Genomic DNA, 12,011 nt, shown 5'->3' with positions numbered 1-12,011 from the left:
TCAGCCTGTGCTGCTCCCCCCAAAAGACCTTCTTGGGGAAGATAAACTGGACAGTGAGGCCATGTGTCAGGCCAGGGGCCGAGTAATATCCACTTCCAGATAACCTGCCACGAGAGCCTGGAGTCACCCCTGGCATGCCCTGAACCCTGAACCCCTGGGCGGAGCCAAGCCCTTTATAGGCATGGGGCTGCTCCCTGCCAACACACCCTCTGCCACCTTCCCCCATACCTGCAGGCTCTGCTAATGACTGCCTGCCACCAGGATCGGCTGACTCACCCACGCAAGCAACCAGTCTTCCTTCTTCAACAATGGTTCCACACTCCTGCCTTTCAATTAGCACCCGCCCTCCCCATCTCCTCCCTCCCAGACACATGGTGGTGGCAGGATCATGATGAGAAGGGAAGCAGTGGTGACACATAGAGCAAGGCTGTCCCTAGATGAGTCCTTGGAGGAATGTGAAGCTCCTCACTGCCCTGGGGTGTTGGCCACAGCCGCCCCAATCTCTGCACGCGGACGCTGCAATTACCTAAAAGCATGAAACCCAGCTTCCCACCTGACTGAGTCAGCTGAAAACAAAACACATCTGCACCGCCACACACTCACACAAACAGCCAAGCCACTAATCAGAGTCCACACGCCGCCAGCAGAGAGAGCACGGCTGGCACTGCCTTCGAGACCAACGAAGGAGCCAAAGGAATCGCCAGAGCGGGAAGCCCCGTGGTCAGCCCTCTGCCTGCACAGCACTCCAGCCCGGCTCTGCCCAGGCCCAGCCCACGGAGCGTCTTCTCTGACACCACATGCTGCTGGAACTCCTGCTCCTGTAAGTGCCTCTCTTATCTCTTGGGATTTTTTCCACTGGCCTATCAAGTAACCAGGCCTGTTCCTCTGGGGAGCTCTTTGTCAGGAACTCTCAGCTCTCTGCCCTTCTGGACAAAAGTGTCCCCTGCTCTGGCCCTCGTCCTACACGGCATGATGCTGGGAAGGGGGCTGTGCTGAGACTATACGAGGCTTCTGCTTCTGACCCACCAATGTTCCTGAATCTTGCAACCATGGCTCCAGCTAGGGCCAAATGGCACTAGCTGTTCCTGAGCATCTGCTGGGCTTCCGTGCTCCAGGCTGGCCTGCGGCGCCCCTGGCCCCATGGAGACCTGGCGCAAAGGCTCCTTCCGCAATGCCTCCTTCCTCAAGCGGCTGACTCTGGGGCGGCCACGGCGACTCCGACGCCAGGGCAGTGTGCTCAGCCAGGCCAGCACGGCAGGAGGTGACCATGAGGAGTACAGCAACCGAGAGGTCATCAGGGAGCTACGAGGGAGGCCAGACGGCCGTCGCCTGCCGCTGTGGGGAGACGAGCAGCCCCGGGCCACCCTGCTGGCCCCACCCAAGCCCCCACGCCTCTACCGAGAGAGCTCCAGCTGCCCCAACATCCTGGAGCCCTCACCCGCCTATGCTGCAGCCTACTCGGCTACCCTGCCTTCAGCGATCTCCCTGGGGCACGCCCTTCACCAGTACTCGGAGGAGGACCTTTTGGACACTCCCTCCTTCCAGGAGACCCCTGCCCCAGATCTCAGTGACCCCTTCTTCTCCTTCAAAGTGGACCTGGGGATTTCACTTCTGGAAGAAGTTCTACAGATACTGAGGGAGCAATTTCCCAGTCAGCCCAGCTTCTGACTGGGGTGGGGATGGGAAGAGGTGGGTAACTGAAAAGAGCGGGAAGCCTGGGGGACCATGGGTACAATGGCAGACTGAAGGAAGGAGAAGAATGGCCAGAGCTGCAGGACTCAGCCTGACCTCTGGGCCTGAAACAGTCCTCCAGGTCCCCCCAGAGTGGTAGGGCAGAGGCAAGTTGGCAGCATCTGACGGGACTTCCTGACAGGAACACTGAAGGAAGCTGGTGAGGCTGGGAAAAGCCACACCCGTAACCACAACAAGTGTTCAGAGAGCTGGCTGAGGGAAAGGATGGCGGAGGGGAGCCATGGGGTGGGGAGACTCGGAGTGGGCACAACAGATGGGGACAGTGGTCAGTGGAGAGGTCACAGGAAAAACTGAGGCATATGTGACCCAACCAGGTCAAAGAGGAAAGAGATGAGAAAGCATGACTTTCATTATCCAATATGGTAGTCATCAGTCATGTGACCATTTAAATCAATGGAAATGAAATAAAAACTAAGCTCTTCAGTCCCATGAGCAGCATTTCTGTGCTCAGTAGTCCTGTGTGCCTACTTGTTACCACACAGGACAGAATGAACACTGACATAACCACAGAAAGGTCTACTGGACAGCACTGGCTGTGATGGGGGAAGGAGAATAGTTCTGGGGCTGCAAGGAGTCTGGCAGAGGAGGAAGAGAAGGAGAGAAATAGACTATTAATCAGGAAAAAGACAAAAACCAACCATTAAAACACAGTGGACATGAAAGACTCAACCTGCCAGTGCAGCTGCTCACAACAATCTCCAGTGCCCAAGGGAGGCAGCACTGGGGAATGCCAGCCAAAGGCATCAGACACAACTTAGAAAGAGGCTCTTTAAGGAACTCCCAAAATTGTTAGTGATGGGAGCTCTTGGGAAATGCAGTAAAAACAATGGTAGATTTCTCTCCTTCCTTCCCACAAGACTGAAACAAAGGACTAGATGGGGGATTCCCTCAGGGGATGTTACTAAGCAGCACAGCTGGTCACCAGCATCCTCCACCAGGACTGAAGAGCTCTGGCCAACTAGGGCCAAACCCACTGGGCCAGAGCCACAGCCAGTGAAACTGCCCTGCCCTGTGGCCTGGCTGGAGGACTCAAAACCAGAGCCCATAAGCTCTCTGCTAGGTTGCGTGGTTCTGACCCCCAAGTCCCTCCAAGGGAGACAGAGACTGAAGTTGCCACAAACTCTGCTCCCAACACCCACCCTGCAGCCTCCCTTTTTCCTTGTCTTCGTGTGTGGATTCCCCAGGCTGACAGGCTCCTCTGTGAATGCTGGAAATAATGAATAAAATTCTTTTAACGCTCCCATCTGTGTAGTATTATCTAGGGCTAATCAATCTGTGGAGTCAGAACAGCTTATAACTGACCCTTCAGCAGGTTTCTGGAGGCTCTAAGTTTCACAGGAGGAGATTCTCATCTTCTCCCACAGAGCAGTCAGTGGATTTGACCCACTAGAGGGTGCTGCCTTTGGGTTGACAGTTTAACTCCTACAGATTACACCACCGGAGCTCAGGGCTGTGGAATGCTGGGACTTAATGGTGGGGGGGCTAAAGTCCAAAGAAAGGTCTTGAGTTGGGCTTAGAACCAGTTCATTTCTCTCCCCATCAGGGTCCAGGACACAGAGGAAGCTTCCAATACTTATAGCCAGGTAGAAAGACTGTAGCAGGCAGGGGTGGGGTGCCTGAGGGCAGTGAGAACACCATTCTAGCCAAGTCCCCTGGTGGTGGGGGGCAGCCTCATCCCCCCAGAGAACTGCAGACCATCAGCAGAAGGCTTACACACAAGGTTCCCCGGCCCCAGCCATTTCAGAGAAGAGCTAGATTTCTAGCTCCTGCTCCCAAAGCCACTATGCCAGCAAAGTAGTTCATGGAGTGGTGAGGACTACCCATTTGTATTGGGCACTCCTCAGCGCAATAGCCTAGTCTTCATAAGTTGGACACCCAGACTCTGGAGAGGCAGTGTCCCAGTGATATTTCCAGAGGTGATGCTGCCACTTGACACTGGTCACTATCTGGGGCAGTCACAGATATTATCTAGAAAAATAAAGCACTAGGGAGGGAAGCCGCTGCCTAGTCACCTGCTTTCTTGCACTGGGGCCTGTAAATAGCAATGCTTCACACCACAACCACGCCACCCGGGGCCAGAAGACCGCCTCTGAGTGACAATGGGAGACTGGATGTGGAGGGAAGGTAGAGTGTAAGGATACTGCTCAGTGGAGAGTCCCTTCAGCACTCGGAGAGGGCAGGGGTCAACACAGAGCCCCTCTTCCTAGATTCTCTGATGGCCTGAATCTGGGAGAAGAGACGTGAGAAAATACCAACAAAGATTCTGTCCCTCAGATCAACAGTAAACTCAATTTGGTGAGGCCTGGATCTTTACCTGTGACAATCCTGGGTGGATGGGGCCTGTTGTACCCTGGGGCTGTCCTTCCAACCAGGAAATCTTCAAAGGGTTATCAACCAGGCCTACCTCATTCTGGACAGCCAGCTCCTGCAGAACAGACAAACAGAGCATCTAGTCCTGGTTCCCATCGATTCTCATCAACCTCCTCAGCTATGGAGTAACTTTCTCTACACCCACAGAAAGGAACAGAACTAGCATTCTGATCCTCCAAGCTGACTTGGGCAACCTCAGTAACCTTAAAACAATGGTGCACTGAAGTTCTGACCCTTCTCGTGGGAGATTGTTGGGCATGAGCATTCTGAGTGTCAGGGATGAAGAGTCCCCAGAGCACCTCCCACCTAGGCCTTCACCCAGTGAAGCATCTACTCCTAGGAGTGGGGGAGAGGGGAGTCGGGTGGACCTTAGATCTGATCTGATCCAGAGAGCCTCTGGGAGGGTGAACCAGAGCTCAGAGAGTCCACAGCTTTCAGTTCTCTGGTCTAGAGTCACAGGCTCCCAAGGGGCCCCTACAGCCTCATGCAGGACTCACCGCAGCTTTCACAGTAGCAAACTCCACAACTGCAGTGCCTGCCTTCTTCTTAGAAAGCACCAGGTTGAGAACTTCACCATACTGTGGAATAAGAGACAGCCTGGTCAGCTTCAGGATGGACTAGACCATGTCACAGACAAGCCTGGATGTCCTGAGGCCCAGTGGTACATGCTAGCTAGCTGGGGCATAACTTCTTATTAATAAAACAATTGTCAATTTTACATTTTCCTGTGTACAATTATTTCGTGACATCAATTACATTACTCATGTTGTATAACCCTCATAAAAAATAATTGCTAAAGTCTGAGGAATAACATCATATTAGGATTCCAGAAAGGGAGCTCAGGGTTGTCAGTAGAATAGAGGAAAAGGAGGGTTAACAGTGATAGTGTGGTAGACTTGGGGGAGGCAGGGTCTGACCTCCACTAACTTCACAAGGGGGAAGAAGGTTGGATTCCTACAAGGTCTAACATGCCCACTACAACCCACAACCTTTTTCTAACAAATCTAATACCAACCCTCCCATGGCCCTCACTACTTCTCTACAATAATTCATTACAATGGCCACACAAAACTCACAAACAATACTCACAATTAATGAGGTTTATTAGGGAAGGAGCAGGTTACAATTTAGGTAGGGAAACACTTGGGATACAATTCGTCCGTCAAAACAGTCTCTTCTTAGCTGTGCTCACAGGCAGGCCTTTCTCTGACTTTTGGCCTCATGGTCTTGGCCTCTGTTCTGCTTGGACAAGTGTTACAAAGTTCTCTTAGCTCTGCCCACTATCTGTCACCGCTACTCTGTTGGTAAGCCTAGGCCTGGAGGCGCTCAGCCTGGGCTCTAGCTCCACAGGTTGGCATTCAGCTGCCCCAAGTGCCCAAAGGCACCCACTTCGCCAGCATGTCCTCAGCTTCCTTGCTTTGCAAGCCAAGCACCCACAGCTGGCATGTACTCAGCTTCCTTGCTTTGCAAGCCAAGCTCCCACAGCTGTGCCTCACACCAGTCTCTGGTTCACCGCTGCTGCCACCATCACTGCTGCCGTCTCGCAGGCTCACTCTGCCTCTCCAGTGCCACAGCTCGCACGCTCACTTGCTCTCTGGTTTACACAGAGCTCTCAGGTCCAAAGGAGGCACTGAATTTTCAGGTTCCTCTTTCTTTATGGTCACAAGACCCCTGTTTTCCACCTCTGGGTCAGCTCTAATTCAGCCTTATGGGACGGCAAAATCAGCCAATCCTCATGTTAGCATTTTCCACGAACACCTAACATTTGCATAGTGCTACCCAGTCATGTGGTGAAAATAACAAAGTCAATGGCTTAGAGGAGCCACATCAGGTAAGTCAATGCAGCACAACAGATGATTACTGTAATTGCTGTGAATAAGTTGTATACCTGTAAAAAGTTGAATTGGTAAATGTTGTGTGATATACACAAAAATTTAAAAAAAAAAGAAGGAAAGAGAAAGAGTAGCTGGTAAGGTTACAAGCAAACACTTCATAGATTTTTCTTGGTTTGGAGATTTAGGATCATGGTTTCACAGGTTATCCCAGTTAATTAGCCTAATAAATGTTATAGTCCTTTTTGTTCATTGCATAGTACCTGGGGTCTTAAAAGTTTTCAAATAGTCATCTAAGGCACAATAATTGGTTTCTATTTTGAGCTGTGGTGCTGGAGAAGGGTACTGAATGTACTCTGGACTGCCAGGAAAACAAACGGATTTGTCTTGGAGAGGATTAAACCAAGCTACTCCTTGGAGGCAAGGATTCTGGGGCTTTGTCTGACATACTTTGGACATGTTGCCAGGAGGGACGGGTCCTTGGAGAGGGACATCATGCTTGGGAGGGTTGAGGGACAACGTAGGAGGGGAAGACCCTCTATGAGATGGATTGATTTGGTGACTGGGGTAATCGGGATGGGTGTGTCAGAGGCGGTGCGGTTGGCGCAGGATAGAGCAGGGTTTAGGGCTGTTGTGCATAGGGTCACTATGAGTCGGAAACGACTCGACGGCACATAACAACAACAACAACAACAACAACAACAATTCTCTTGAAACCACAGAGGAGAATCAAAATGAGGAGGCACTTATTTAATGTATGGCTAATTGCCGCCATGAAAAATTATGTCCTTTGCTAAGGGACTAAAGAACATGGTGCGTAATTAGCATTAATGAATATTGTGGTCAGAGGTTCCACAGAGGAATCCTGATCAAAAGGGAGAAAATGCAGAACAGAATTTCAAATTCTCACAACTTTTCAAACCTTGGAACCCCTAAAACTACTGCTGTGAAAGAATCTTTAAACCTTAAACCAAAACTATCTCCTGAAGTCTTCTTAAACGTGTAACTGTTATTGTGTACCATCGAGTCAGAACTGACCAATAGTTGACCCACTGGCAGATTTTCAGAGGCAGTTAATCACATGGGAGGAGACTGCCCATCCTTCTCCCACAGAGCAGCTAATGGATTCAAACTGTATGTCTTTAGAACTGCAGCACAGCTTTCTTGCCCCAAGATGAAACATTAGCTTAAACTAGTAAAAAAATCTTGAACATTAAGCTATTAAAAAAAAAACTGAGGTGAGGTGAGGGCTTTTTTATTGCTTTTGTTGTCATTGTTATGTACCTTCAAGCCAGAGCCAAGTCACAGCTGACCCCTCCAGCAAGCTTTCAGTGGTAGCAAATCCCATGGGAGGAGATTACCCCTCTCTCCCCTGCAAAGCAGCTGGTGGATCTGAACTGTGCACCCCAGGGCCTGCAGCGCATCTCCCTATCCCTAAGCCACCTGAGCTCCGAACATTAGGCTTTTAAGAACTATCTACATGGGATGCAATTGACAGCAGCAACAACTTAAAAGATTACACTGGAACCTTAGGGGGCAATGAATTTATGTTAATATGGGAGGAAAAACTCCAAAAAGGAGGGTGGAAATGATGGCACAACTTGAAGAATGTAATCAGTGTCACTAAACTGTACATGCGGCAGCTGCTGGACTGGTGTGCTTTGCTGTGCATATTCTACACCACAGTGCTGGAGGGGCTTGGACTGGCAGAACGGCACAACTGCTTCCATGAGCTGAGGACAGTGAGGACGGTGAGGACTGTGCTCTCCTGTCACACCACCCACCCTGATATACTCAGTCAAATGTTTTCCTCCAAAAGGATGGCAAGGGCCTGACTGAGGCAGTGAAGGAGAGACTATCTGGAGGGGACACAGGGCAACACAGTGACAGAACAGGGGCCAAGGAGCTGCCTAATGCTCTGTAAGACAGACCAGAAGAAGGAAAAAATGTAGATAGAGACATTAAGGGACGTTTAGGAAAGGAGCACCCTGAGGTTTGGGCCGAGCTGATGAAGAGAGAAGGGAAGTCAGCAGAACACACCTTCTGGAAAAGCCGCAGGAGGACGTCTTTGGAGTAGCCACCTTTTGATTCACCCTCCTTCTTGCACTTCCATTTTAGCTGAAAAACAGCACTGACATCATCATTAAACATTCACAATTAACTGAGCAGTACCAGATTCCACACTTTACAGTCTGAGCAGATATCGTTCTTTCTCAAGGTACCTGTGATCTACGGAGGACCCTGCAGAGAGGCTGCCTGGGAATGCTGAGGGACGCTGTCCTGCTCACCCTCAGTCAGCTTCAAAGGGACGCTGTGCCTGTGTCCATCAGCATTAAGAACCTCCCAGGGTGGAGCTCAGAAAGCAATTCTGACTTCCAGGCAGCCAAAAGGAAAGATGAGTGGTCTGAGATTCTCAAAGCCAGCTCATCCCCAGTCAGGCTCTCCTCCTGAACCATAGGAAATTTAGGGTCTTCTGAAAGAAGGTGATATGAGGTAGCCCAAGGACCCCACCAGGACTCACCTTTAGTTTAGGGGTTCCTTTGCTTTCAGTATTTTCTGCTTTTCCTAGAAAAATTGGGAAAAGAAGCAAGTATATGAGGGAGTGAGAACTTCTTCCAAAAGAGACAAGGCTCAGAGCCTAGAATAACTTAGCAAAGTGGACTCCTGACCAAGGGCAGCATGTGTCCCACCCTGGTGAAGGGCCTGGGGGGGACGCAGGTGTAATCTCAACCACACCCCAGAGAGCTGTCACCCTAGGAGTGGTCTTCCCAGATCAGATGCTCATTATTAATACCCTCTAAATTAAGTGCTGAGAACACTGGGTCCTGGAGAGCAGGAAGTAGAGATATAAATGGCATAATTCTTCTGCGACAGGGTACCCCAGAATTCAAAACACAACTGTGCCTTTTCCCCTGGTGCTCTGCTCCAAAAAGAAAACTTCTTGGGACTAAAACAGATGGGGCCAGGCCAAGAAAAGAATGCTAGATCGACCCCAGAGAACCAGTCAGTGCATGTGCTAGTCAAGGGGGAGCCAGGCTCTGCACCACCATATTTCTAGGGTCTCAATAAGTGAAAGTCTCCCTAGAGGAAAGGTAGAGCTGCTGAGGACTGGGGGAGACGCAGGTGGGATCGATTCTCACCTCTCAACCTGTGTTCACGGTCCTGACGGATCTGTTCCTGGACCAGCTTCTGCTGTTCCTCCAGCTGCCGAGAACCCTCTTCTCGGAGGCGCTCGATCTGCAGAGAAGGGATTGGGGAATGGCAATTCTGTTCAGACAGAATTTAAAATTTTTTCACCTTGTAATGGAAATTAAAAGATGTATTGCGATGGGAAAGTCTGCTGTTAGGGACCTCTTCAAAATACTGAAGAGCAATGATGTCACTCTGGAAAGTAAGGTACGCCTGATACAGGCCATGGTCTTTGCAATCACCTGCTATGCGTCAGAGAGCTGGACAATGACTAGGATGATAGAAGGGGACTTGATGCCTTTGAGTTGTGGTGTTGGAGAAGAGCATTGAATATACCATGGACTACTAAGAAAACAAACAGGTTCACCCTGGAGAGGGTTAAAGCAGGCTGCTCCTTGGAGGCAAGGATTCTGAAGCTTCGTCTGACATACTCTGGACTTGTTGTAAGGAGGGACCAGTCCTGGGAGAAGGATGTCATGCTTGGGAGAGTGGAGGGACAGCACAGGAGAAGACCCTCTATGAGATGGATTGATTTCAGTGACTGGGGTAATCGGGGTATGTGTGTCAGAGACAGTAAGACTGACACAGGATAGAGCAGGGTTTAGGGCTGTTGTACACAGGGCCACTATGAGTTGCAGGTGACTCGATGGAATGGCTCCTGAGTTCAACCTGCAAGCTAGCACTCAGCAACATGTGGGTGGAACAAGTCACTCAGATCCGAGAGGAGAATGAGAATGTCTTATCGACCCGCGACAACATCCAGGCCCATCCTCCTCCCTTGGCAGATGGCCTTGGGACTTGGATGCTTACCTCTTGCTCCAGTGTCCTGGTGCTCCGGCTATCCTCCTCCTCCTCACTCCCATGGGCCTGGGCCTCTCGCTCACGGGCCTCCAGGTCTAGAACAAGAGTTGAATGGCCCAATTGCTCGTGGAAGCAATTTCTACACAGGCTCTGCCCATCCCAGTATCGCTCCCTCATAGCCCAGAATGAGACAAACTCTGCAGTAACTGCCCCTTCCTTCCATGCCTACATGTCTATGAGTTGATTTCCACTGAGAAGTCAGAGCACAGGTATAGGCTTAAACGGTGGGGTTAACCCAACCAAGCTGGTTCTCTCCAGTCAGTGCACAGGGTGCGAGTGGGTGCTTGAGTCAGCAGCCCGGGGCCGTGTGTCAGGGGCTGCCAGTGGGTGGAGCGGCCTGGCTCCTGTTCCTGTGGTTTGGCATTTCAACCTCACCTGGGACCTTGCCCTGGCTTTGATTCTTTTCCCACCACTTAGCTGAGTTCCTACTGCCTCCTTTACCTCCTCCTCATATTCATGAAGCCTCACTGTGGTCCTGGCTCCAGGGGCTCCTGCCAAGATGGACACATTCTCTGTGAGGGCAACACCCAAGTCCTGGTCTGCCCCCCTGTGCCAAGCCAGCTGCTGTGGCAAGCCCTCTCTCAGGCTTGGGACTCACCACATTCCTTTCTGTGATCTTTATGTCTCTAAAGCCTACTTTATTTTTAAATAAGAGAAGTGAGAGTACTAGAGTGGCATAAATACTAAATATATGGATATGAATAAGAGAAGAGGAGAAACTGAGGAAATAAAGCTGTGATCAATCTTAGTACGGTTGATAACAAGGTTCTCAAAGTGATGTATGGTCATAATTTATGAACAGGAAATTTGCTAAAAATCTATTAAGACTCTATAAATAGAAGAATTGAGGAAACATAAAGGATAATTCAGTAAAATGAAAAACAAACAAAACCAAATAGATAATATCAACTCCAATTCATGAGATCCCCATGTGGGTCAGAGCAGAATTCTACTGGGGGTTTTCAACAGCTAATGATTCTAAAGCAGATTGCAATGCCTTGCTTCCCAGGTACCTCTGGTTAGCAGCCAACCACATTAATCACTTGTACCATGCAGGGACAATACAGCTGATTAAAAACAAAAGAGGGAATGCCTGAACCAGGGCCTCTCTGGATCCTTCTGGGGGCTTCTCAGATGAACGTTCTGGACAAGAATGAAGCTACTAGGGTGAATGAAAAAGACACAGAGCAGCATGATGACCAAGAGCACCAATTTGAGGCTGTGCAGGCTTAAATCCCAGTTTCAGCAAGTTCTTATCATTTTGGTGCATCAGCTCCTCTGTCTATAAGAAATGGCTTTAGTAACACTCACCTCCCTGGATAGTTATGATAATTAAAGGAAACAATAAAGTGTTTATCACAATGCTTAGCTAATAGCAAGTCTAGTAATTGCTATTATTCCTAAGATGTCCTTAGAATTCAGGTCCTAAGACTCTGCCCAGAGCCTCCCTTCCTCACAAGGCTTTCAGGTGCTGGAACTGAAGCCCTAAGAAGAAACATGAGGAAGAAAGATGAAAATGACCAAGGGGAAATGATACCGCAGGCCAAACCAAGCAACAACGTCACGTACCAAGCTTGACTCTCTTTCTTCTTTCATCGAGCTTCTGGGTCCTCTCCTCTGCCTGCTTCTTGGCTTTCCTGACCTTGTCATAAGCAGCCTGTCAGGAGAAAGGAATGCAGTCTGCTAACTGAGTCTCCAGAGCTTGAGAGCAAGGACCATGCCACACAGCAGAGTGCAGAGACAAAGGCTGATTGAACCGAGTGACCAAACACCTGTTGGCCAATCAAGGAAACAACGGGGACAATCACAAAGGAGGATGCACTTACCCGGGCTGCAGTATCAGTCAGTACTTCCAAGGCCTGAGAAAGCTGGTGAAAGAGTTCAGCTAAATATAGTATCAAAACAAGAAGAGAAAAGCAGAATTAGATTTGGCAAGCAATCACATGCTCCCTCAAAATAGCACTTCAAAGAAGTCACAGGCTGGCAGAAAAGCATCCTCAGTGGTGC

General features: G+C 49.8%; 2 protein-coding genes across 2 annotated transcripts in view; one reads left to right on the top strand and one right to left on the bottom strand.

Annotated features, from left to right (window-relative positions):
• The window catches only part of DNAJC17 (DnaJ (Hsp40) homolog, subfamily C, member 17), a 57,242-nt gene that overhangs the window by 1,912 nt on the left and 43,319 nt on the right, over window positions 1-12,011 (bottom strand). Inside the window, exons 3-10 of the mRNA XM_006883010.1 lie at window positions 11,831-11,889; window positions 11,574-11,661; window positions 9,954-10,039; window positions 9,095-9,191; window positions 8,476-8,519; window positions 7,995-8,072; window positions 4,620-4,700; window positions 4,067-4,177 (exon numbers count right to left, since the gene is read on the bottom strand). Of these exons, the coding sequence (XP_006883072.1) occupies window positions 4,067-4,177; window positions 4,620-4,700; window positions 7,995-8,072; window positions 8,476-8,519; window positions 9,095-9,191; window positions 9,954-10,039; window positions 11,574-11,661; window positions 11,831-11,889 (644 nt within the window). The remainder of the gene's footprint in view (window positions 1-4,066; window positions 4,178-4,619; window positions 4,701-7,994; window positions 8,073-8,475; window positions 8,520-9,094; window positions 9,192-9,953; window positions 10,040-11,573; window positions 11,662-11,830; window positions 11,890-12,011) is intronic.
• Window positions 1,132-1,694, top strand: LOC102865213 (chromosome unknown open reading frame, human C15orf62). Its single transcript, XM_006883009.1, has one exon. It carries the CDS (start codon window positions 1,141-1,143, stop codon window positions 1,666-1,668), a length of 528 nt encoding a protein of 175 aa, XP_006883071.1. The 5' UTR covers window positions 1,132-1,140; the 3' UTR covers window positions 1,669-1,694.

This window comes from Elephantulus edwardii, unplaced genomic scaffold (assembly GCF_000299155.1).
Source record: "Elephantulus edwardii isolate Elephantulus edwardi_28Jun2011 unplaced genomic scaffold, EleEdw1.0 scaffold00026, whole genome shotgun sequence".
Classification (NCBI taxonomy): Eukaryota; Metazoa; Chordata; class Mammalia; order Macroscelidea; family Macroscelididae; genus Elephantulus; species Elephantulus edwardii.
Note: the sequence above shows the minus strand (reverse complement) of the source record. Positions and strands in the feature narration are given on the sequence as shown.